Here is a 22,907-nt window from a genome sequence, read left to right on the forward strand (position 1 = left end):
GAAGAGCTCGTTAGGATCTTGTAGATCCTCACAAGAAGATCTTGTTAGGATCTTGTGAGGATCTAGTTAAGACCCTGTATAGATCTTGTAAAGATCTGTTAAATATCTGGTGAAGATCTTGATCAGGATGATGCAAAAATCTTGTAAGGACCTTGTAAGGATCTGGTGAATATCTGGTGCTGTTTTTAGATCGTAGTGCTTTGACCAGGTTACAGACTCTGATTAACCTTTGTCTGACCTGCAGACGTCTCAAGGAGAGCTCACAGGGAGTGTTTGGAGGATGGGACCTGGAGACAGAAGGAGAACTCCTCTGAGGTCTGGAGGGATGACAAGGAGTGTCAGGAGGAGCATCACTTTAAAGACAAGGTGAGGAGGGGAAGGGGAGGAGCACAAGGAGGTCTGGAGATGATCAAGGATTGATACCAGCTATTTGTGTTTGTGTGTGTGCATTTGTGTGTGTGTGTGTGTGTGTGTGCGTGCGTGCGTGCGTGCGTGCGTGCGTGCGTGCGTGCGTGCGTGTGCGTGTGCGTGTGTGTGTGTGTATGTCTGCAGGAGGACGAGATGCACCGGCAGACGGCTCTCAGGCTCATCTCTGTGATTGGTTACTCTCTGTCTCTGTCCTCGCTCTCGGTGGCGGTGCTGCTGATGGGCGTCCTGAGGTCAGTGAGGAGCGCTCACAGGTTGACAGAGTGATTTCCTGGGCTTAACTTTTCTGTCTTTAGTCATTGTGGTGTATTCAGATCCTCTCAGCATGTTCAGAATCTAAAAAGATAATTAAACTACCCCAGATAGATTAACAGACTCCCAGCATGCAGCAGTATACACCTGACAGATCAGTGAAACTTGAGCACTGGTCATGTGGAAGTCTTCATGACTCACCCTGTAGAGGATCGATCAGAGCCGGGGCTGATTTATCGTCCTCTGCTGTCCTGAGACGTGTCCCATGATGAAGATGTGGTGTCAGACTGAAGATGAGGAGGATTAAAGATGTTTACAGACTGAGATGAAGATCAGTCTCTGCTAATGAGGTTATAAAAGCAGAAATGTCTTCATGGAGACGCCCAAACACTGATTATCTGTGACAGGGGCTCTCAGAGACCTGGGATTGATCCCTCTAACTGATCCTGTATCTGTTCCCAGGAAGCTGCACTGCACCAGGAACTACATCCACATGAACCTGTTCCTGTCCTTCATCCTGAGAGCTGCAGCCGTCATCTCCAAAGAGATCATCTTATACATCATGTACTCCAACCTGCCGCAGGACGACCCGGGCTGGAGCTCCTACTCCTCCTCTGCAGTGAGTTCAGATCAGCTCTGTGGACAGACAGACTCTCTCTCCTTGTGACACTGACCTGACCTGTCCCCCACAGATAGCACTGATGTGTAAGCTCTCCAAGGTGTGCATGGAGTACTTTGTAGCCTGTAACTACTTCTGGCTCCTGGTGGAGGCGGTGTTCCTGCACACGCTGCTGTTCACTGCCGTGCTGACCAAGAGACGCCTGCTGAAGAAGTACATGCTGCTGGGATGGGGTGAGCTGAGGATGGCCTTTTCTCTTTAAGGAGGAGAGAGAGAAACAGCTGTTAATAAACCATTTAACACCTTAACTCTGCACCATACACTGCAAAAAGGGGAGCCCAAATTCAAGAGGAAAACACTGAACTGGAGAATATGTCTCAAAACTAGTCTGGTTATCTGTTCATGCAGCGAGACCATGTGACTTGACGAGAAATCTTGACATTAAACTTCATTCTTAATAATTATTAAGAAATCTGTTTTTAAACAGATGTGTTTTTTGTTAGTCTTTAATCAAGCACTTTGAGGGGGGGTTACTGGAGCTTGAAACAAGTTTTATTTTATGTAAGACTTGGTGGGAGATCCAATTGTTTTTACAAAGTTTTAAAATCCGTGACCAACTAAAACAAAACAGGACTCAACTTCAGATCAGAGCGTAAACTCAGAGAAAAAACAATTAAGAAGTTTTTAAAAGAAGTTAAATACCCATAATGTCTAAATGTAAGACTTTAAATCTTGGTAACACAGAGTAGTTGCAGTGTAACAGGTCCATGTTGGAGCTTTTTGACCTAAAGCTCTCTCTTTGTCAGGCACTCCCGTCCTCTTCGTGACCCCGTGGACCGTGGTGAAGATTTTATACGAGAACACAGAGTGAGTCTTTCTCTCAAGCTGTGTTAATAGATTCAAACGCTCCACTCTCTGACGTCATGACCTTTTCCTCCTCAGATGCTGGTCTATAGTGAACCGATGGTTCTGGTGGATCATCAGAGGACCCATCACTCTGTCAGTGCTCGTGAGTCACACGTGGTGTCTTTATCATCTCACAGACGCTCATATGAGTCTGCAGATGTTTCTGATGTCACGCTCAGCCTGATGCTCTCTGTCCCATGAAGACACAAGATGATGAAATGTCTCAGAGGAGAAGTCACAAGCGTGATCGATCTCTGAGATTTCACTCAATCAAACCTCAGAGACGCAGGAAGTCAAACATGATTAACGACATGTTTTTCCTTTCAGCCTCAGAGTCCTCTGACTGCTGCAGACACGCTTCCTTACTCTAACCCTGATCTTTGTCCCAGGTTATTTTCATCATCTTCATAAAGATCCTGATGCTGCTGCTGTCCAAACTGAAGGCTGATCAGGTCAAATTCACCGACTACAGGTACAGGTACGTCTCCTGCTCAGGTACGTCTGGAAACAGGAAGTAGTTTTCTGGTTTTAGGGGAAATGACTCCTGCGGGGGGTAATATCTGCAGGTTCTCTAAATGTGTTTCTGTCCCTCAGTCTGGCCCGGGCCACACTGGTCCTGATTCCTCTGCTGGGGATCCACGAGGTGGTCTTCACCGTGCTGATCGATGAGTGTGTGGAGGGCAGCAGCCGCTACGCCCGAAACTTCATCAACCTGACGCTCAGCTCGTTCCAGGTGACCCCTGAAGGCTGAAGGCTGGGAGACGATGACCTGAGAGTCAACACAGCCTCCTCTCTAATCTGATCCAATCTAATCTGTGATTCTCCTCTGCTGTTTCAGGGTTTCCTAGTGGCCGTTCTTTACTGCTTCGCAAACGGAGAGGTACGCTAAGTGACAGCAGCTCAGAACAGATTAGGCTCTACATGATGAGATTCAGACTGTCAGGAGGCATCATACTGGAACAGGGTTCTGATGCTCTCTCTGGGTCTCTCTGGGTCTCTCTGGGGTCAGGTCCAGGCCGAGCTGAAGAAGCGCTGGCAGCTCTTCCTCTTATCAAACCACTTCCAGGTCGGGGGCTGCTTCCACAGTGTCCCCTTCAAACAGCTGTGGAAATGCACCCAGACGCACCGCCAGAACTGCTCCTATGATGAGGGCGGGACTTCTGCCACACACCCTCACCTGCTCCAGGTGGCTGTGCATGGAGGGGGAGGAAGGGGGCTGGGACCCAGAGAGGTCAAGGTCAAAGGTCAGGGGCCGAAGGGGGGCGACACAGCAGGACTGGACTTCCTGACCAGGAAGAGTCTGTCGAGCAGTGATGGAGAGATAACGCTTGGAGAGACGGAGGAGGAGATCCTTGAGGAGAGCCAGTTCTGATCCTCTGAGTTCCTCAGGTATACGCTGACACACACCTGGAGGAAGGAACCACTCCGACTCCTTCGAGCTGGATCTCTGACGGAGTGAGGAGGAGTGTCTCTGCTCTGAGTCTGCTGCTTGTCTGACTCACCACAAACAGATGAATGAGCAGCTCTGGGCCATGGGATGAACCCAGAACTGATGGAGTTAACTCTGGAGACAGAGAGGAGAGTTGATCTTCTCTTTGACCTGAACACATGGCAGTCTATCAAAGTGTTGATTGGACTGTAAACAATGCAGCACATGGGTTTAAAGACCATCCTATACCGCTCAACGTGGCATTAAACCCTGTATGAACTGTCTTGGTGCTGGTGTTTCTGGTCTTAAAGTGAAATGTTGGTCAGAGGGCGAGCTGTACATATCTCCTCATTCTGTACATTAAGATGTCTCTGCTATGTGTGATAAATGAGGACGAGGTGAGGTCAATTATAAAGGACAGGCTGCAGGGTGTGTTCAAAATGGTTCAGCTTGCTGCAGGAGGTCAACTGTGTTAATCCAGAATGAAAAAAAAAAAAAACCATTTCCAGGAGGGTTCAAGCCTCGTCTGAGGGACTTTCAGACAGATTCAAAGATTCTGTGGTGGATAAACTCTGCAGCGTGAGGTGGGGAGGCTTCATTGTGGGTGGAGGGCCAGCAGAGGGTCATCAACAATTTATTACAGTGGGACAGGTTAATCCAGAAGGTTAGCCCTGTAGGTTAATCCATCTGTCGATTATTACACATCAGAAAGGTTTGTTTCAAAGTGTCATAAAGTGATATATCAAACAGGTGATGTTCAGGAACTTTCAAAAGGGGATAAATCTAAACAGTGTAAAGGACGTATCACTTTGAGCCAAACCATTAGAAGGTTATTAAATATTTTGTAAATATAAACTTTATTTAATCTGATGAAACATAAACCAGACTGACTGTTATCCATATCTGAACATAACTGCTGAACCAAGTCCAAAATCTGAAGTCAATGATCCCTGCTTAAGAGCCTATGTCCATTAAAAGTCCTGTGTCCACTTTATGGCTGTGTGTCCACTAAAGGTCCCTTGTATACTTCAGGCTCTGTGTCCTCTTTAGGGCCTGTGTCTATTTCAGACCTTGTGTCAACTTCTGGGGCTGTGTCTACATTAGTTCCTGTGTCCATCCTAGGGCCTGTGCCCACTTTAGGGCCTGTGTCGACTTTTGGCCTGTGTCCACAGACTGTGTTTTATGATGTAATCAAAAAGCTGCTGATTCTGCTGTTAGTGGACACAGACCCTCATAATAATCCATCCCTGGTGCACTCTCACAGTATGAACACATTGATGTGTATGTTGTAAATGTCCACATGGCCTAGTGTCTTAATGTGAATATGAGTACAGTGTATCTGTTGTCTGACTGTGAATGGATCTTTGCGCAGCAGGTTTGTCATGTTTTTCTATCCTTACGAAGCTTCAGATGTGTTTGTAAATATTAGCTCTTCATGTTTTCTCACTTCTGTGTACGAGAAAAAAAATTAAACATCAAACTACAGAGTACATCTCTGCTTCCTGTTCTGAGTTAACAGCAGCTAAAATGTCACTTCTTTTACCATCAGTATCAAACACTGAGATGTGTCCTGGTGGCAACATGAGCTCCCTGAGTGAGGACTAAACAGTAAGAGTGCCCTCTGCTGACTGCAGGTTGTGCTGTGCAGCACACATTGACTGAACAGTTAGTTTTACGCTAAATGCAAATGAAGGGATCCTTTATATACTTCCTGATGAGGATTCTAGTAGGAGCAAAGAGTGAACAGTTTCCTGTTGTTTGGATGATAGTCTGGGTGTTTATCTCTCCTCTTGAATGTTTGCCGCCTGTTTCTCCTGTTCTGTCTCTAACTCACTGCTGGGAGCGAACAGTCCACCTGAATCTGTGGTGATCATTCGTTTCTATCAGATTCTCTCTGTGACTCCAGCTCCCAGTGACTGACTCTCATGCCCTGCAGGCTGTGGTCTGAATCAAGACCATGTGAGTCTCTTTACGCCCTGATCTCAGCCAATAAGCGGGCAGCGTGAGTCGGGGGGGCGGAGCTTCAGCAGCTCCGTCCCCCCCCCCTCTCTCCTCACACACTCCTCTCCTGCTCTCAGATGTTACTCTCTGGTCCTCTCTACAGGTGCTGGTCATGACGGAGCGGATCGGATACATCACCCGCGTGCAGAGCTTCAGCGCGTGCCACCGGCTCCACAGGTAGTCCTCCTCCGCCGCTAAAGGTAGATCTCTGTTATCCAGCCTGTGTTTACACCGGAAACCAGCTGTGTCCCTTCCGTCAGTCTGTGCCATGGTGTGTGCCGGCGGCAGCCTGTTGCTCTGAGGCTGAAATCTGAGGTTACGATGGGCTGTGGTTTGTAAAGACGGGTAGAGGATGAATAGGTGATGAAGGGAAGCGCTTCTGTTCATCCGAAACGCACCTTACACCACAAACACACTCTTTTCTTGCTATGTGTGTTTGTGTATTTAGGTGTTAGAGTGCGTTGAGTCCTGTGCTCTAAAAATAATCACAACCTGTGGCTGAAGCCTCATTGTTGTAGGATTTGTAGTTCAATGAATTTTATCCATTACGCAAGCTCCGTGGTGCCTTCAGGTCCGCTCGGAACAAAGAGAACAATAACAATTCGGAACAAATTTAGTATTTAGACGGAATGCACGGGAGAGGCTGCTTTAGAGTATTAAATTATGGAGAAATGTATCCCTTATTAAAAAAACTACATTTAATTTAAACTCGCTCCTTTTTCATCTGGCCTTTAGGTGCTTTAATGCTTGAGTCAAATGCTTTACTTTTAGTTTGGGTTGCATTCCTTTTAATAATTTCACTCTATTAGCTTTAATGAAATTTTCCTTTTTTGTTTGGTCTTACAATTGATTTTCATCAGCATTTTTCATTTATTGAATCATTGTTGTCTCCTCTCTTGTGGAGAACTTTGGGCTGCATGCTGTTGTGTATAAAAGGTGCTTCATTGATAAAGTTGAGTTGATCATTGAGCTTAAAAGAACTGCTGTAATATCTTTTCCTCAAAAGCGGAGATGCAAAAAAAACAAAAGTTTCACAGCAAAATCAGGGAAGTCAGAGTTTAACATCATGGTGTGGGGGTCATTGAAGTGGGGAACAGATTTAAACATGTTTTATTAAAGTATATTTTGTATTGATTATCGCTGAAAATGATAGAAACATTAGAAAGAAGCTCTTTTGCACTTAATTAATCATACTTGTAATAAATGGTAAAGTAGTCAAACATCTGTCTAACTTTAAGAGTCCTGTTGTTATCCATTACTAAGTAATAGCGTATTTGTTTCACCTGTACTCCTTTCCCCAGCGTCCCCAGGGTGTGCCTGAAGGCATCATTTGTAAATAAACCCTTGGCACAGTGTCCATGTTTAACTTGTGAAATCTTTCTTCTCAAACATTATGAAGACAGCCTGTGCCACATGTTTAATCTCACCTGGCCTTGTTTCAGTGTTCACCTAAGTGACGAGGAGAACAGACGGGTTTATGGGAAATGCAACAACTCCAACGGACATGGGCACAACTACAAAGGTTTGTCTCTTTATCACCCTGTATTATTCAACACATTCATGAGCTGCTGTCTTTACAACGTTCTTTTTTTCTGTTCACAGTGGAGGTCACAGTGCGAGGAAAGGTGAGCATCCACCTGATTTGTCTTATATTCTGCCTCCTGGATTTAAGTCAGCATTCAGTGACTGTGTGAGGTTGTTGTGTGTAAATTGATCAAGTCAGTGGTCTCATATGGAAGGTGTATTCATGTGTCAGACAGAAACTTTCAGTCTGTTTAACCATGAGCCTGTCTGTGTCCACAGATCGATCCTCTCACTGGGATGGTGATGAACCTGACCGACCTCAAGAGATGCATCGAGGTGAGAGCAGCTCCAGCAGACTGGTTTCAGACTGGTTTCAGACTGTTTGGAGCAGTGTTTGTTTTTCAAATCAGATGAAATCCTATGTCAGAGTTATAAGTATTAAAGAGTTGTGTTGTGTTTTTTTACTGATGTATCGACTCCTGCAGGAAGTCATCATGGATCCTCTGGACCATAAGAACTTGGACAAAGACGTTCCATACTTTACAAATGTTGTCAGGTGAGTGTGTGTTTCACAGAATGTCCCACAGATCTGTTTAATCCACACTGATGATTTATTTAATTTATTTTCTTTGTCCTCATGTCAGCACTACAGAGAACGTGGCGGTCTACATCTGGGACCACATGGTGAAAGTTCTTCCTCCAAACCTGCTCTATGAGATCAAGATCCATGAGACGGATAAAAACATTGTGATATATCGAGGAGAGTAGACAGGAGAGCACCAGTGACTGACTCAGGTTTATGAAGGCTGACCACAATGACACTCTTGCACTTTATAGACCAAAGATTTCAGTATTCATCTTTCTTGTTGATATGTGTTCTGTTAAGAGTCAAAGCACTGAGAGGTGATTCCACACAGATCCACAAGGAGCTGATCTGTAAACTCTGATTTTAAAGGTGCTTCAAAAATAAAGTTATCCTGAGCTGAAACTGGAGACAGTTTACATCAGCAGGATGTAACCAAGAAGCTCTGCCTGTTTTTGTAATCTCCAAAAGAGAGCACAATGAAATGACTGGTATACACTTTTTTGAACATTGTTTTTGTACAGATGTGATCTATTTCCACCTTTAACTTTAGTTCCTGTAAAGAGTTTTCAGCATTAATCTTCTTGATGAATGAGTCATTCTACTTTAAAATCACCCAGTTTCATTTTTTAAATCAAATGTATCACTTTTTTTATTACTTGGCTCCTGTGGCACATTTCTGAACACTAAGTTTAATGTTTTCTTACTGTTAATGACATATTTACTCTGTTTATCCTGGCTCTTGTTGGTGAGCAGTAATGTTTTGGCAAAGCCTCATTTTCTTAACATTAATAGTTAGGTAAAAGGATTAATACAAGCAGAAATTAAAAGGCATAGTACGGTTCGGACATTTGTATATTTGTAAAGGTAAACAGTTTTATATTGTGTCTGTGCTGTGATTATTGCTGCAGTACAAAACATCACCACAGCACGGCGCCACCTGGTCCCGTGTTGTTACCTGGCTCTCAGAGTGATCGCTGACTCTGACCTTCACCGGACTCTGTTCAGTGACTTTTTGGAGCAAATAAACCGATGTTCTCCTGCTGTTGTGAGAGCATTGAGCTGTGGAGAGCTGCGGGTGTAGGGCTGATATGAAATCCTGATGAACAGACTGATGGATGGAGGAATAACTTGTTACCTCTGTGATGCTAATCTGCAGCTAACCGCTAAACGCTGCTAGCAGCTGCTGTAGATGTCTTCAGAAATAAACTCCACTGAGCTGAAAGTGGATTAAATACAAGAAACAACGTCTTACAGCGTTAAAGCTCTGACAGACTGCTCTCTTCATGACACCAAAGTCTTTTAGTCAAACTGTGGAAGTGGAGCGTTTCCACCGGAGTACTCTGACACACCACATGCCAGCTGAGCTCAGAGACCTCCTCCTCCTGCTGCTGCTACACCTGTCCAGGTGTCAGGTGAGACTATCTGCTTTCAGGTTATCAGTTAGTGATTGGGAACTTAACTTACCGGTTAAAGAGTATTACTGTGATAACTGGTCAGTGTTCAGCTGCACATGTGTGTACATAGATACTACATTGTATTAACGTTATTTAGTGATGATGAGTTCTACATTTAATGTTCCAGCTTCTTTTATGGAGTACTCCAAAAAGTTCTCAAAAAATTAGCATATTGTGATGAAGTTCATTATTTTCTGTAATGTACTGATAAACATTATACTTTCATATATTTTAGATTAATTACACACAACTGAAGTAGTTCCTTTTATTGTTTTAATATTGATGATTTTGACAAAAAAAAGTAAAGAAAAACCAAAAATCCCTATCTAAAAAAATTAGCATATTTCATTCGACCAAGAAAAGAAAAGTGTTTTTAATACAAAAAAATTAACCTTCAAATAACTTTGTTCAGTTATGCACTCAATACTTGGTCGGGAATCCTTTTACAGAAATGACTGCTTCAGTGCGGCGTGGCATGGAGGCAATCAGCCCGTGGCACTGCTGAGGTGTTGGAGGCCCAGGATGCTTCGATAGCAGCCTTAAGCTCATCCACAGTGTTGGGTCTGGTGACTCTCAACCTCCTCTTCACAATATCCCACAGATTCTTTATGGGGTTCAGGTCAGGGGAGTTGGCAGGCCAATTGAGCTCAGTAATACCATGGTCAGTAAACCATTTACTGTGGTCTTGGCACTGTGAGCAGGTGCCAGGTCGTGCTGAAAAATGAAATCTTCATCTCCACAAAGCTTTTCAGCAGATGGAAGCATGAAGTGCTCCAAAATCTCCTGATAGCTAGCTGCATTGACCCTGCCCTTGATAAAACACAGTAGACCACCACCACCAGCAGCTGACATGGCACCCCAGACCATCACTGACTGTGGGTACTTGACACTGGACTTCAGGCATTTTGGCATTTCCTTCTCCCCAGTCTTCCTCCAGACTCTGGCACCTTGATTTCCGAATGACATGCAAAATTTGCTTTCATCTGAAAAAGTACTTTGGACCACTGAGCAACAGTCCAGTGCTGCTTCTCTGTAGCCCAGGTCAGGCGCTTCTGCTGCTGTTTCTGGTTCAAAGGTGGCTTCACCTGCGGAATGCAGCACCTGTAGCCCATTTCCTGCACACGCCTGTGCACGGTGGCTCTGGATGTTTCTACCCCAGACTCAGTCCACCGCTTACACAGGTCCCCCTAGGTCTGGAATCGGCCCTTCTTCACAATCTTCCCCAGGGTCTGGTCACCTCTTCTGGTTGTGCAGCGTTTTCTGCCACACTTTTTCCTTCCCACAGACTTCCCACTGAGGTGCCTTGATACAGCACTCTGGGAACAGCCTATTTGCTCAGAAATTTCTTTCTGTGTCTTACCCTCTTGCTTGAGGGTGTCAATGATGGCCTTCTGGACAGCAGTCAGGTCAGCAGTCTTACCCATGGTTGCGGTTTTGAGTAATGAACCAGGCTGGGAGTTTTTAAAAGCCTCAGGAGTCTTTTGCAGGTGTTTAGAGTTAATTAGTTGATTCAGATGATTAGGTTAACAGCTTGTTTAGAGTACCTTTTCATGATATGCTAATTTTTTGAGATAGGGATTTTTGGTTTTTCTTTACTTTTTTTGTCAAAATCATCAATATTAAAACAATAAAAGGAACTACTTCAGTTGTGTGTAATGAATCTAAAATATATGAAAGTCTAATGTTTATCAGTATATTACAGAAAATAATGAACTTCATCACAGTATGCTAATTTTTTGAGAAGGACCTGTTTGTAGTAATTTAAGAGTTATTCTGAAGAACTTTCTTTGCATCGCTGCAGCTATCATGAGTATGTTCATTATTTCTCTCCCAGGTTGGTAATCATGCTAAAAACGTAAGAAAGACAAACTATAAATTACTGAAGATCTAAGTAATAATTAATTTTTAGGCAATATTGTTGTAATGATAGGGTTGAGCCACTAGAGGGGGATATAACTCCTCTTCAGGCTCTCATGTTTCCAGTTTGGCTTCTCTATCTAGGTGTGATTAGTGTTTTCATTCATTGTCCCTGGGACAGCTCAGGTCGTGTTCATGCACCAGGAGCAGAAAGTGCTCCTCCAGAGGAGAGTTTGTCATCCTTCAGCTGTTTGCACACGCTCCTGTTCCTGACACAGATTATCAATGATTAATAGAGATAATCCTCACAGTGATATGTAGAGCAGTGTCAGAGCAGACAGGAGCTGCAGACAGGTGCTCTGTCTCCCTGACATACCACAACACGCTCAGTGTGAGTGTTAGAGTTCAGTTCACCGCTCACAAAGCACTCTGCTGCCATTTCTGGGAGTTCAGAAAACTGCTCTGACTTAACCATACAAACACAACTCATGACGAAGAGGACAAGTTCAGGATGTGTTAATACTGTTAGACTCTCAAAGGTCATTCGTCAGCTCTACAACAACATGGACCACTTCCCAGATCCAGAAAACCTGCAAACCAGCAGCATTAAAGCACACATTCTGGATTGGTAACATCAAATTTTGATGAGCTCTAAACGTTCTACTGGTCCTGCTTCACAGGCTGAAGTCTGATCCAGCTCATGCTGGTGTGACTGGACCTCAGCATGTGTGAGCTGGGTCTGATTGGAGATGAACAGCTGATAGCGCAGGGCCCCTCTGTGTTTGTGCCAACATTGTAATCTTTGTGTCAAACTTCAGCTGCCAACACAAACCTTTAATTAATCAAATTCCATAAACGTGTGTCACAAACAGGCCGCAGCAAGACGGAGAAAGCACAGGTGATCTGATCCCAGATCTGCATCCGTCTTTGAGGAGAGATTAAAAACAGAGCAGTCTGTAATCAAAGTGTGTCAGGAGGCGGCTGGATTACTGCAATTAACAGGAGAAAGCTGGTGGTTATCCTGCTCAAGTATTTCTGCTCCACCTGTGATCCTGGGGGACTTTTCTCTCTGCTCTGACAGCAGACTCTCTGAGTTACGCTCTGTGTGTGTGTGTGTGTGTGTGTGTGTGTGTGTGTGTGTGTGTGTGTGTGTGTGTGTGTGTGTGTGTGTGTGTGTGTGTGTGTGTGTGTGTGTGTGTGTGTATGCTCAGCTCACAGCAGGCAGATTAAACCCTACCTGTGTCTGTAAGGAGACCTGTTTGCTTTAGAGACAACTTCAGAGCTGATGGTGATGGATCCAGAGGGTGTAGTCTGGAGAGAGATGAGAGGACTCCTCCTTTCAGTGGTAGGTGGCATCTTTAGAGACGTGGCGTCTGTCCAGAGTAAACCAAAGAGAACCACTTCATGAAGATTAAGAGTCAGCGCGGTGATTCCCCCTGAAACTAAAGAGCTCTGACAGGAGAGAGTGTCCTAACAAACGGGTTCAGAAGGATTTGACTGATTGCAGGTCTTTCTTAAAATCACCACTAGAGGCGCTAGAGGCTCTGTCACCAGGTCAACGTGACACATTCTAACGTAATGTGAGCTAATGTTTAGCATTTATTAATATGGGTATAAACTCCACTCATGTCAGAGGAAGAAAATAGTTTTTATGTGCCCAGCTCAAGCTTTTAGCCTGAAGGCAGAGAGAGCAGGATCAGGAAACATGGAGCTGAAAGAGAAAAGGAGACCAGTCTTGAGGTCTTCTGGGCCCAGTTTTTCAAAAAGTTTATTCTGGATCAGAATGATCTGAACAAGATTAAATCTCAAAATTAGGTATTTCAAACACCGAGAGGGAATCCTATTCCTCTGAAAGTGGAATACAGATTTGATAATCCAATCCTTCCCAGAATCTGGATCGAATGTTGATTTAGGATATTTAAAAACTCTAGGTGGAGATTAGGATATGTTTGACACTAAAAATCAGGATTATCCTGATCCCACTGGAAGGGTGGGTTCAGGGTGGGCTCAGGGTGGATTCAGGATGGGTTCAGGGCGGATTCAGAGTGGATGAACAGGTGTGTAGGACACATAAAATGCATGAAATAATGCTTTTTTTCCCCATCTTTGAGCTTCTCACCCTATCTCTAAGGGAGAGCCCGGCCACCCTACGGAGGAAGCTCATTTCGGCCGATTGAACCCACGATCTTGTTCTATCGGTCACTACCCCAAGCTCATGACCATAGGTGAGGGTGGGAATGAAGATCGACTGGTAAACAGAGAGCTTTGCCTTCCGACTCAGCACCCTCTTGACCACGACAGACCTGTACAGAGTCTGCATTACTGCAGACGCTGCATTGATCCGATCCGCCTATTGATCTCCTGCTCCATCCTTCCCTCACTCGTGAACAAGACCCCAAGATACTTAAACTCCTCCACTTGGGTCAGGAGCTCATCTCTGACCTGGAGAGGGCATGCCACCCTTTTCCTGCTGAGGACCATGGACTTGGATTTGGAGGTGCTGATTCTCATCCCAGCCGCTTCACACTGGGCTGTGAACCGATCCAGAGAGAGTTGAAGGTCACGGCTTGATGAAGCCAACAGGACCACATCATCTGCAAAAAGCACAATCCAATCCTGAGGTCATCAAATCGGACCCCCTCAACACCCTGGCTGTGCCTAGAAATTCTGTCCATAAAAGTAATGAAGGCCCTTAGTGGATGTCTCTGAGCAACCTCTGACAGCCCTGACACCACAGCTGGACGCTCAGTGCAGGAAGCTGCAGTCAACCAGTAGTTTTCTTCTTATCAGTTAAAGCAAAAGGATGCTGACGAAAGGTTTTTTTTAAATCCAGATCAGACATTGACAAACAGATGCTGACCTATTCAATGAGTGCAAATCTAGATCCTGTAATCCTGATCTTGTGGTATCTGGATCAGAATGATCCTTTGTGAAAAAAAAGGACAAAATCTTCAAGATCAGTTTTATCTGAGATGGCAAAAAAAAGAGACAACAAGATTTGGATCATTTTGATCCAGATTAATCCTTCTGAAAAACTTGACGCTGAGCCTTACTCAGGATGTCTCAGATGAACTGAGGCCTCCTCCTCTGCCTCAGGCCTGAATTCTGGACCGAGCAATAAAAGTTTTTGCCCGCTGGTCTCTGACAACATCCCAAACAGTGCAGGATGTTAGAAACGCTTTTAGCTTGGAGCTGTTTCCAAAGCTACATACCATCGGGCTGATGAAGAGACGTCCTCCCAGCCAAGACTCTCTCCCTTCGGGCTCCATCAGTCCTGCCTCCAGCTGACACCCGTCCAACACCTTTCTCCTTGTTTCCTACTCCCTTGTCTTCTCAGCGTCTCATCCCTGCAGCTCTACCTTCAGGCAGCACATTTTTATCTGTTGCATCAGTTTTATTATTTGCATTATCTCTATTTGTATTTTTCTCCCCACGGGAATAATCTGGATCACTGCAGCATGCTCATATCTGAGACAAACCATCTTAAACTCAGGGGAACATGCAGATATTTCTTGGATTGAACCTCTTCGTCGTTTTATCTGAACTCATCTCTTAAGTAAGATCTGAATCCTGGCGCGGTGTGGCCTCCTGCTGAGCCTCCTCACTGTACCTACAGTCAGAACAAATGAAGTTTGACATACAGTGAGTTTTTCCACCAGCACCGGGTCAAATTCTTGAGCTCTGCACACACGCTGACATCCGCTCGGCTTGGCACTTTATGAGAACACGCCAGAAGCCGCCCGTCATCTGATCCCCGTCTGACAGTCATCCTGAGAGGATCCAAAGTTTCCACTGCGCCTGATTAAAAACTCAAACCAGCTTTTCCCTCCATATCTGAAGATAAAACAGGGTAAATTACCTCTGCTGTCACTTTCTCTCTGCTGCCAGGTAAACACTCATTTTGTGCATGACTTCCTCTGCCTGCAGCCTGCGGAGGCCTGGAGATGACGGCCTGAGACGACGCTCTGACACATCAGCACACAGAGAGCAGAGTGGAGCTCATTACAGGTTATTACTGACACCACTTACTTCACCATCAGCGCCCTGATTTCATGTGTTTATTAAAACTCTGCCTCTGCACAGATCTGTCTGATGTGCAGCAGGCCACATAGAATAGAATGCAATACAATACAATACAAAGCAAAACAATGTACTGTATTAATACCTGAAGGGAAATTCAGAGTCACAGCAGCAAAACATGAAAGTATAAAGTGCAAAACATTTAAGAATATATAATCAGAGTGCCAGCTACTTAAAAAAAATGTGTCCATCAGAAATGACAGCTTGTCAAGTCAGCCTCCACCTCCACAGGGTCCAGGACTGAGCTTCTTCAGCAGTCTGTTCAGTCTCTGTCTCCTGGATCCTGTCTGCTCACAGCAGGTGAAGCTCTTCCAATGTGGCGTTGGTGTCTGGTGTTAGCGCCGTTAGCCATGTCTGTGAATAGCATGATAGCACCCTGCCCTGTGGTATTCCCTCTGTTGCTGGGTTAGCATAGCAGGCTCCTCCATCTTTTTGGAGATAGATCTTACGTTCCCAATAACCATGGATGGAAGCACAGGTTGATGTCATCTCTTCTTAGCTCACAGCGCAGCACCAGCACGTAGTCCACACCTTCTCCTCAGCTCACAGAGAACACCAATCTCAGCACGGGTTAGCATCAACATGCTACAGGCTCCAAACAGCTGAAATCTTATTTGTAAACAATGCAACCATGGTTACATGTAGGATCTCTGTACACACACAAAAAAAAAGTAAAAACACCTCTGCAAACACAACCAGTTTGGTGTCAATGACTGACAAATGAGACACAAAAAGTAAAGATAGGCTACAAGTATAAAGAGAACCAGAAAGAGAAGTAGGGATGGGTACCAAATTAGGTACTTTTATAGGTACTGACAGAATTCCATCTTTAGTACTGAATACTGATTCTCATAAGGACAAACAATACTTAAACGCATCTTTTGTGACTGTGAGGTATTACAAGTTGCTAGGCGCCGTCCTGTTGGCTATGGCTGCCATTCGCAGCAGCTCTCTCTTCTTTGTCTGTTTCTTGTCATTTTTTGTCTCTTTTTTGTCATCTTTGTATTCGGAGTGGATCATTACTTTGTATGGTTCATTGTTGGTCATGGACACCAAACTTTTTGTGTCTTCAGTGATATTTTTACTACTTTTTCTCCTGTGTTTGTCTGGAGATCCTACATGTAACCATGGCTGCATTGTTTACATGTGAACTCAGCTGTTAGCAGCCTGTAGCATGTCAATGCTAACTGGTGTAAGGCCTGATGTCTTTCCACAAGGTGAAGAGAAGGAGGTGAGGACAACGTGCTGGGTCTCAGGTGTGAGCTAAGAAGTGACGACATGGACCTGTCCTTCCATCCAGCGCTATTGGGAATGTAAGATCTATCTCCAATAAGATGCACGAGCTAGCTGTGCTAACCCAGCAACAGAGGGAATACCAGAAGGCAGAGTAGCATTATGCTATTCACAGACATGGCTAACAGAGCTAACACCAGACACCAACGCCACATTGGAAGAAGAAGAAAAAAAAAACAGGAAAAAACAATGATGAGAAAGCTGCTGCAACAGGCAGCCACTCGGGCGGTGCCAGATCACATGATGATTATCTTTATACTTTCTATTGACTTCCGGACGCTAAAACATGACTGTGTGTTAATTATGCACAAACAAATAGGACCTGTGCTGATGGTGAACATTCTGTAGCTGCAGCTCAAACAGGAAACAGGACACTAAGCGTTCAGCATGGGGTCATACACACAGTTCCTTTGAAACAACAGGCGGTGTTATTTACTGCTCACACCCTCAGATGCACTTGTTTCTTTTGGACCAAGAAGAATAATCTTGTGAATCTTCTTCCTGTGGTTGTGTTTGTGTGTTTCTGCAGCTCTGCCATCTTCAAGTCTGAACCTTACTGCTCCGGAACGTCTCCTAAAAGCTGAGCGCTGACTGATCATCACGAAGAGGATAAAGATTTTACAGAGTGAGTCGACATGTTTGGTGCTGCAAATTAGGAGGGTCTCTGCTCTCCACCACAGGAATGTGTGAGATAAGGTGTGTGTGTGTGTGTGTGTGTGTGTGTGTGTGTGTGTGTGTGTGTGTGTGTGTGTGTGTGTGTGTGTGTGTGTGTGTGTGTGTGTGTGTGTGTGTGTGTGTGTGTGTGTGTGTGAAGGGGGGTACTGTTGAAGCTCGTCTCTGTTTTCTTTTTGCCCGTCACCCTCCTCCTTCCTCTCCTCCCTCCTGCTCCTCAGGGTCAGGTAGCAGGCGTCACACACTTTCACATACACACCCTCTTTCTTACACACGCACACACACTCCCACAGCCAGAAGACAGCACACACACACTCCCATGCCTCACTTCCTCCGTGGAGCTGGCTGGGTGCAGACAGCATGGCAGGCTGTGAGCTGTGAGGATGGAGAAGAGAGTGTGTGTGATCCTGACTGACTTCCACCAGTACAGACCGTCCATCCAGGCGCCCGGCAGAACTCTGACACACGTAAGGACCCGGCTCCTCTCAGTCTTTAGTCCTCTGAGGTCTTTACTGAGCTGCTGCTCATCCTCCCTCTCTGTCAGCCTGTCTCCAGCCTGTCCTCAGTCTGTCTTCAGTCTTTCTTCAGTCTGTCACTGTCCTCCTCAGCTCAGCTCCTCCTCTGCTGATGCCCCCTCCTCCTCCTCCTGCTTATTCATCAGGGGGCGTCAGAGGGTGCAGGATCAGGCCTCTTCTCTTACTGTATGTGGATGCTGTGCTGACATGTGTCATGGGAGTCTGCACTCTTCTCTCCTCTCTCTGTGTAGGGTCTGAGTTTCAGACATTAACCAGCTGTAAAGACTGCAGGTTGTCTCACAGCTGTGCAGCTTTCTACCTGTTTTAACCAGGTGGAGTCAGGAATCTAGCAACCTGCCTGGTTGTTGACCTCATTGGTTCCCTCCTGGAGCCTGGTTGCTGTTCATACCCAGAGGATGGGGGTGGACATCCTGATGTGTCAGGCGAGCTCAGAGGATGATGGTGGCAGCTGCAGTGGCATTTATGATGGCACGCGCTCATGATACCTGGCTCTGTTGTTCATGTAGGTGTGATGGCTGCAGCGGTGCAGGATGGAGCTCTCTATGAGACAACTTAAAGGCGTATCAGACGATGCACCTCACTGGCACCAGTCATGGTCATATTTGAAGGACAGGAGACATCAGCTGACACAGGCCACGTGTTTAAAGTAGAAGATGCAGTAACCTGCAGACTCAAAGATCCTGTGTTTGATTCCTGAGTGTTTTCTTTCTTTTAGATGTGTCAGAATTGGGAAACTAGTCTTTCAGGTGTCTCTGATCAACTGGTCATGCTATAAACCTTTAACCCATTAAATCCATAAAATATTATTTAGCTACATTTCTGGATTGCTGTGTGAGTTTTTACAGTCATCCAGCCACATGGGGGAGCTTAAAGTGTGTCACATGGAGGCTTGGACTCAAACAGGAAGTGTAGGTGATGTTTTGGTGACCTTAATAGTTGTTGTTGTGTTTTGGCCTTCAGGGCCACCGTAGCTGCTGAACCTCTGCTTCTTGTAGCCTGTCTGAGTGTCTTTGATAAATGACAGTGTGATGTCGACCTCTATCTGCAGCTACATGCTGGTGATGTCACTACACAGCTCTGTGTCTAATCCCGCCTTTTTCTTCTCCTCTCAGTTTGTAGTTTCACACCTGCCCCCCCTCAGTCTCACACACACACACACACACACACACACACACACACACTCCTGCACCCCTCAGTCACACACACCTGCTGGCTGTGTGTTTTCCTTCTTTGATGCTGCTTAGTGTGGGTCGTGGTCCCAGCCTCTCCGGGTGAGAAGTTGAGAGCTGAGCACGTCTACAGAGAAACAGATGAAGGAGTGTGTGATGCTGAGATAACATCATGTTGAGCTGAACAGAAACACACTCCTCTCTCTTTCATCTGGCGCTCACTCAGCTGTGTCAGTCTTTATTTACTTAACATCCTGATTAGAGACAGTCCTCTCACTGCTCTGCTTCATAAGCTGCTGCTGTTGTAGCGTACCTGCAGCCAGGTGAGCTGTTAGGCGCTGTACTGATCAAAGGCCTGCTGAAGAGCCTCCATGACCCTGATCCAGGGTTGAGACAGGGGCCAGCCAGAGGCCTGCAGACCGTCCACCTGGGAGATGTTTGCACTCACGTGTAGAGCTGAGGATAAACACGAGACAGAGACCTGAAGCGAAACAAAGTGCTGCTTAGAGCTGCAGACTTCAGGTCGGATCTGCCCGGGTCTCTTCACATCACACACAGGGAAGGATCGGTTTGCGTCCTCAGACTGGGGCTCAGGGATAGAGAGGGTTGTTTCCTGATTCAGCGTTTGGAAGTTGTGTCTGAAGATCCTGCTGTGGAGCAGATGAAGAGTCCTTCTGTAAGATGCAGAACCTTAAACTGAACTTCCTGTGTTGTTTGGTTCATCCATCTTCACGAACCACCACCCTGAGCAGACTGTTGGAGACCCAGCAGAGGACTGGACTGGATCCAGCAGAGGACTGGACTGGACCAGATTACAGGAGCAAAGAGTAATAAAACCTTTAAAGGGTCAGAAAACCTCTTATATCCATTAGGGATGGGAATTGAAACTGTTCTGATTTTTTTTAAACCTGGAGATCAACAAGAAGCGTATTAATACTTCTGTTGAGTCTCACACCCTCTGTCACATACTGTTGCGCTTCCAGTAAAATCATGCCATTTATACCAAACTGTGCACAATCTCTATTTGATAAAGTTTTATTTTAGAAAAAAGTGATTCTGGGAGCTAACAGCACAAAGGAAATACTCCGCTAGTCACTCAGGTCATGAAGATGGCTGAGGAAGCAAAGAAATCCACTGATTGGCTGCATTTTCACCAAATCAGAAGTGGGGGAGGAGGAAAATGCAGTTTGTGTGGCAAAATAATTTCTTGCAAAGGGGGAAGCACAACCTCCCTGGTCAAGCACATCATTGTCATTTAACACAGACTGAAGTGTAGCACCTTCAGCAATATAAGGACTAAGGAAAGACCACCAGCTCCACCTTTAACTGTTTGACAGCCCTCTTCACAGACCCATGGTGTGCCCACCACGAAACTGTTCATCAGGCCCACTTTGTTGAAAAAGGGAATCCATGGTTTCTATCTGTGATGAAATCTGTGCTTGTAGTGGAGAGACAACTATTTAATCTTGGATATATATACATATACATATCTATCTATCTAACTATCTATCTATCTTTCTTTCTCTCTCTCTCTCTCTCTCTCTCTCTCTCTCTCTGTATATATATATATATATATATATATATATATATATATATATATATATATAAATATATATATATATATATATATATATATATATATATATATATATATATATATATATATATATATATATATATATATATATATATATATTTATATATGTATGTATAAAGTTTATAAATAACTTCCCAGCTCCAAGCTTCTCTCCACATCTTTGCTGAAATTTGTTTTAACCAAATATGAAAACTGAATAGTAAAAAAAAATCAAACTATTAACAACTTAACTAAAGGTGACTGTTGTTTTTTCAAGACCCATATGTAAATTTGGAACGCTTAAAAAAAAGTCACCTTAAGTATGTATGCTGAAGAAAACATCCAGGGATGTGTTAAATTACAGTCCAAAATATTGATAAAAATAATTAATTTACTATAATTTTGTCATGATAGATAATATGATAAAAGACCTACCTGTGTTTACTGAGGCAAGACACGTTTCTTTTTGTTCAGATTCAGGAAACATCAGCAAGTTCAGTTTGTTTATTTTTTTCCCTCTGACAAATAACAGAAAAGTATCAATAGTGGTATGGATATGGACTCAAATTGATAAGGAGCATCAATTAGAGTATCAATATCAGTAAGAATTAACAATCCCCATCCCTATAACGCTCCTCTCACGCCTTATTCAGGATTGGTTTTATACCAGGGAGTCGCCCCCTGCTGGACAGTGAGTTAGCATTAATTTCACTTAATGAGAAAGCAGTGTGTGTGTGTGTGACTCAGAGAGTGAGGATGGACTCTGGTAAACCTCTCAGAGTTTTGGACGTGTGTGTGTGTGTGTAGCAGCAGGTGTGAGCTGGAGTTTAATGTTGAGCAGCTGTTTAAATAAAGAGAATAGTAAAGATTAATGTGAGATTAGCTCATCTCACAGAGGAGCCTGAGCAGTGAGCAGAGGACGCTGTGTGTGGACAAATCACGTTTTATATTAATGAGAGTTTCTCTGAGTCAGATGTTTGTTCTGGAGGGAGGAGGTGTGCAGCGTGTCCCTGGGCTCTGCAGGTCTGATGGGACACCCATCTCTGAGCTTCAAGTCAAAACAGGAAAGCTCCTGTAAAGCCACTCACACATACATCATGCAAACAGAGATCCAGCTGTAACAAAGGGAGCATTTAACATGAGCGCGCTCCACAATAGAGCCGACTTAAGAGGCTGAGTGCTGAGATGGAGCCAAAGGTGAACCATTGATGTGTCACATTTATCTCTGCAGACTGAAGCTGAGTGCTGCTCTAAATCCTGCTCTGACAGGAGGACACATGCAGGGTTTGAAGCCAGCCGAGACACAGGAAGTTCAGGTGTGTCAGCAGGTAGATCCTCTCCAGGTTAAAAACACAGGTCCTAAATCTTATGTAGACAACGTGGCAATTACTGCTGCATGCTTCACAAGACGACTCCACGTTTCCACAACTAATTTCTCCGCTGACAGTGGGCTCAGCCTGTCAGGGCTCAGAGAGAAGAGCTAATGACGGCTCTTTTCCAACAGCACAGATACCAACAGGTACTCAAGCAGCAACAGGTTTCTGTGTGTGTGTGTGTGCGTGTGTGTGTGTGTGTGTGTGTGTGTGTGTGTGTGTGTGTATATGTATGTGTGTGCGTGTGTGTGTGTGTGTGTGTGTGTGTGTGTGTGTGTGTGTGTGTGTGTGTGTGTGTGTGTGTGTGTGTGTGTGTGTGTGTGTGTGTGTGTGTGTGTTTTCCCCTCAAACGTCTGCTTGTGGAAAAAAAGAGTCCACATCTGTTTTTCCAGGGAAACTTCTTTTCTGTTGTGTTTGGTGCTTTGGAGCAGGACGTGTCAGGTCCTGTTTGTCAGGAAGAGAACAGACATGTGACGGATTTACTGAAACATGAGCTGAATATTCACAGATAAAAAAAAACTCCATGAGATGCACGAGTGTCTCTGCATGGTGTGTTAAACTGGGCTCTTTTTAACGTGAGATGTAGAGAAGGATTGATGTTTGTGGCGTTAAAATGTGAAGAATCCCTGCAGACGACAAACAGACGTGGCCTGAATCTCCATTAAAGCAGCATTACTCTGATAAATGACTGTTATTACACCCTGACTCAGCTCTACCTGTGAGGATTCTCACCTTAATTGGTTTTTAATCACATGTTTGTATCAGATACATCTTCCTGTTTCTCTTACTATCCTGTCATTAAAACTTTATACGCTGCACACACACATTTATCAGAGCCAGAGACACGCTCTCACACCTGGATTCTCCTCACAGTTTAACCATCTGGAGGATAAAGGTTAAACTTCATCGTCTTTATTAGGTTAAACCTGTAATTACAGCTTGTTTTGGACACTCAGGATGCTCTGAAACAGCACTGGTAAATTTCACCCTCTTTTATTGTATAACTGTACTTACACACTCACAGTCAAGTCTTGAGGACTTTCACAGACTCTCAGCCTGAGCTGCCCTCGCCAATGCATACACACCGTCAGAACCAGGCCTCCTGATCAGAGAAAGAATATCCGACTTTGATCTGACTGAAAGTCTGCTTTTAA

The 22,907-nt window shown here is 44.7% G+C and overlaps 2 protein-coding genes and 1 long non-coding RNA gene across 4 annotated transcripts in view; all 3 read left to right on the forward strand.

The window, feature by feature from the left end:
- glp2r (glucagon-like peptide 2 receptor) overlaps positions 1-3,575 on the forward strand; it is a 6,032-nt gene extending 2,457 nt beyond the window's left edge. Inside the window, exons 4-13 of the mRNA XM_074663715.1 lie at positions 245-366; positions 553-659; positions 1,141-1,297; positions 1,371-1,530; positions 2,104-2,164; positions 2,240-2,306; positions 2,593-2,681; positions 2,798-2,936; positions 3,042-3,083; positions 3,213-3,575. Coding sequence (XP_074519816.1) covers positions 245-366; positions 553-659; positions 1,141-1,297; positions 1,371-1,530; positions 2,104-2,164; positions 2,240-2,306; positions 2,593-2,681; positions 2,798-2,936; positions 3,042-3,083; positions 3,213-3,575 — 1,307 coding nt within the window. The remainder of the gene's footprint in view (positions 1-244; positions 367-552; positions 660-1,140; positions 1,298-1,370; positions 1,531-2,103; positions 2,165-2,239; positions 2,307-2,592; positions 2,682-2,797; positions 2,937-3,041; positions 3,084-3,212) is intronic.
- Positions 3,576-5,654: 2,079 nt separating this feature from the next.
- Positions 5,655-8,582, forward strand: pts (6-pyruvoyltetrahydropterin synthase). Of its 2 annotated transcripts, none has more exons than XM_074663207.1 (6): positions 5,655-5,810; positions 7,076-7,155; positions 7,236-7,258; positions 7,437-7,493; positions 7,643-7,713; positions 7,802-8,574. In XM_074663207.1, the coding sequence occupies exons 1-6, from the start codon at positions 5,746-5,748 to the stop codon at positions 7,923-7,925; spliced, it is 420 nt and encodes a 139-aa protein (XP_074519308.1). In that variant the 5' UTR covers positions 5,655-5,745; the 3' UTR covers positions 7,926-8,574. The 2 variants fall into 2 exon arrangements, with proteins under 2 accessions (XP_074519308.1, XP_074519309.1); XM_074663208.1 differs by lacking the exon at positions 5,655-5,810 and adding an exon at positions 5,852-5,993 and having other exon boundaries at positions 7,802-8,582.
- Positions 8,583-9,122: 540 nt separating this feature from the next.
- LOC141785084 (uncharacterized) lies at positions 9,123-17,544 on the forward strand. The gene is made up of 4 exons (XR_012597502.1): positions 9,123-9,155; positions 14,982-15,062; positions 16,957-17,052; positions 17,321-17,544. It is a non-coding gene; the product is annotated as an uncharacterized LOC141785084 (long non-coding RNA).
- Positions 17,545-22,907: the final 5,363 nt, after the last annotated feature.

This window comes from Halichoeres trimaculatus, unplaced genomic scaffold (genome assembly GCF_033239565.1).
Source record: "Halichoeres trimaculatus isolate MK-OKI-2021-1 unplaced genomic scaffold, fHalTri1.1 fHalTri1_scaffold_23, whole genome shotgun sequence".
NCBI classification, from domain to species: Eukaryota; Metazoa; Chordata; class Actinopteri; order Labriformes; family Labridae; genus Halichoeres; species Halichoeres trimaculatus.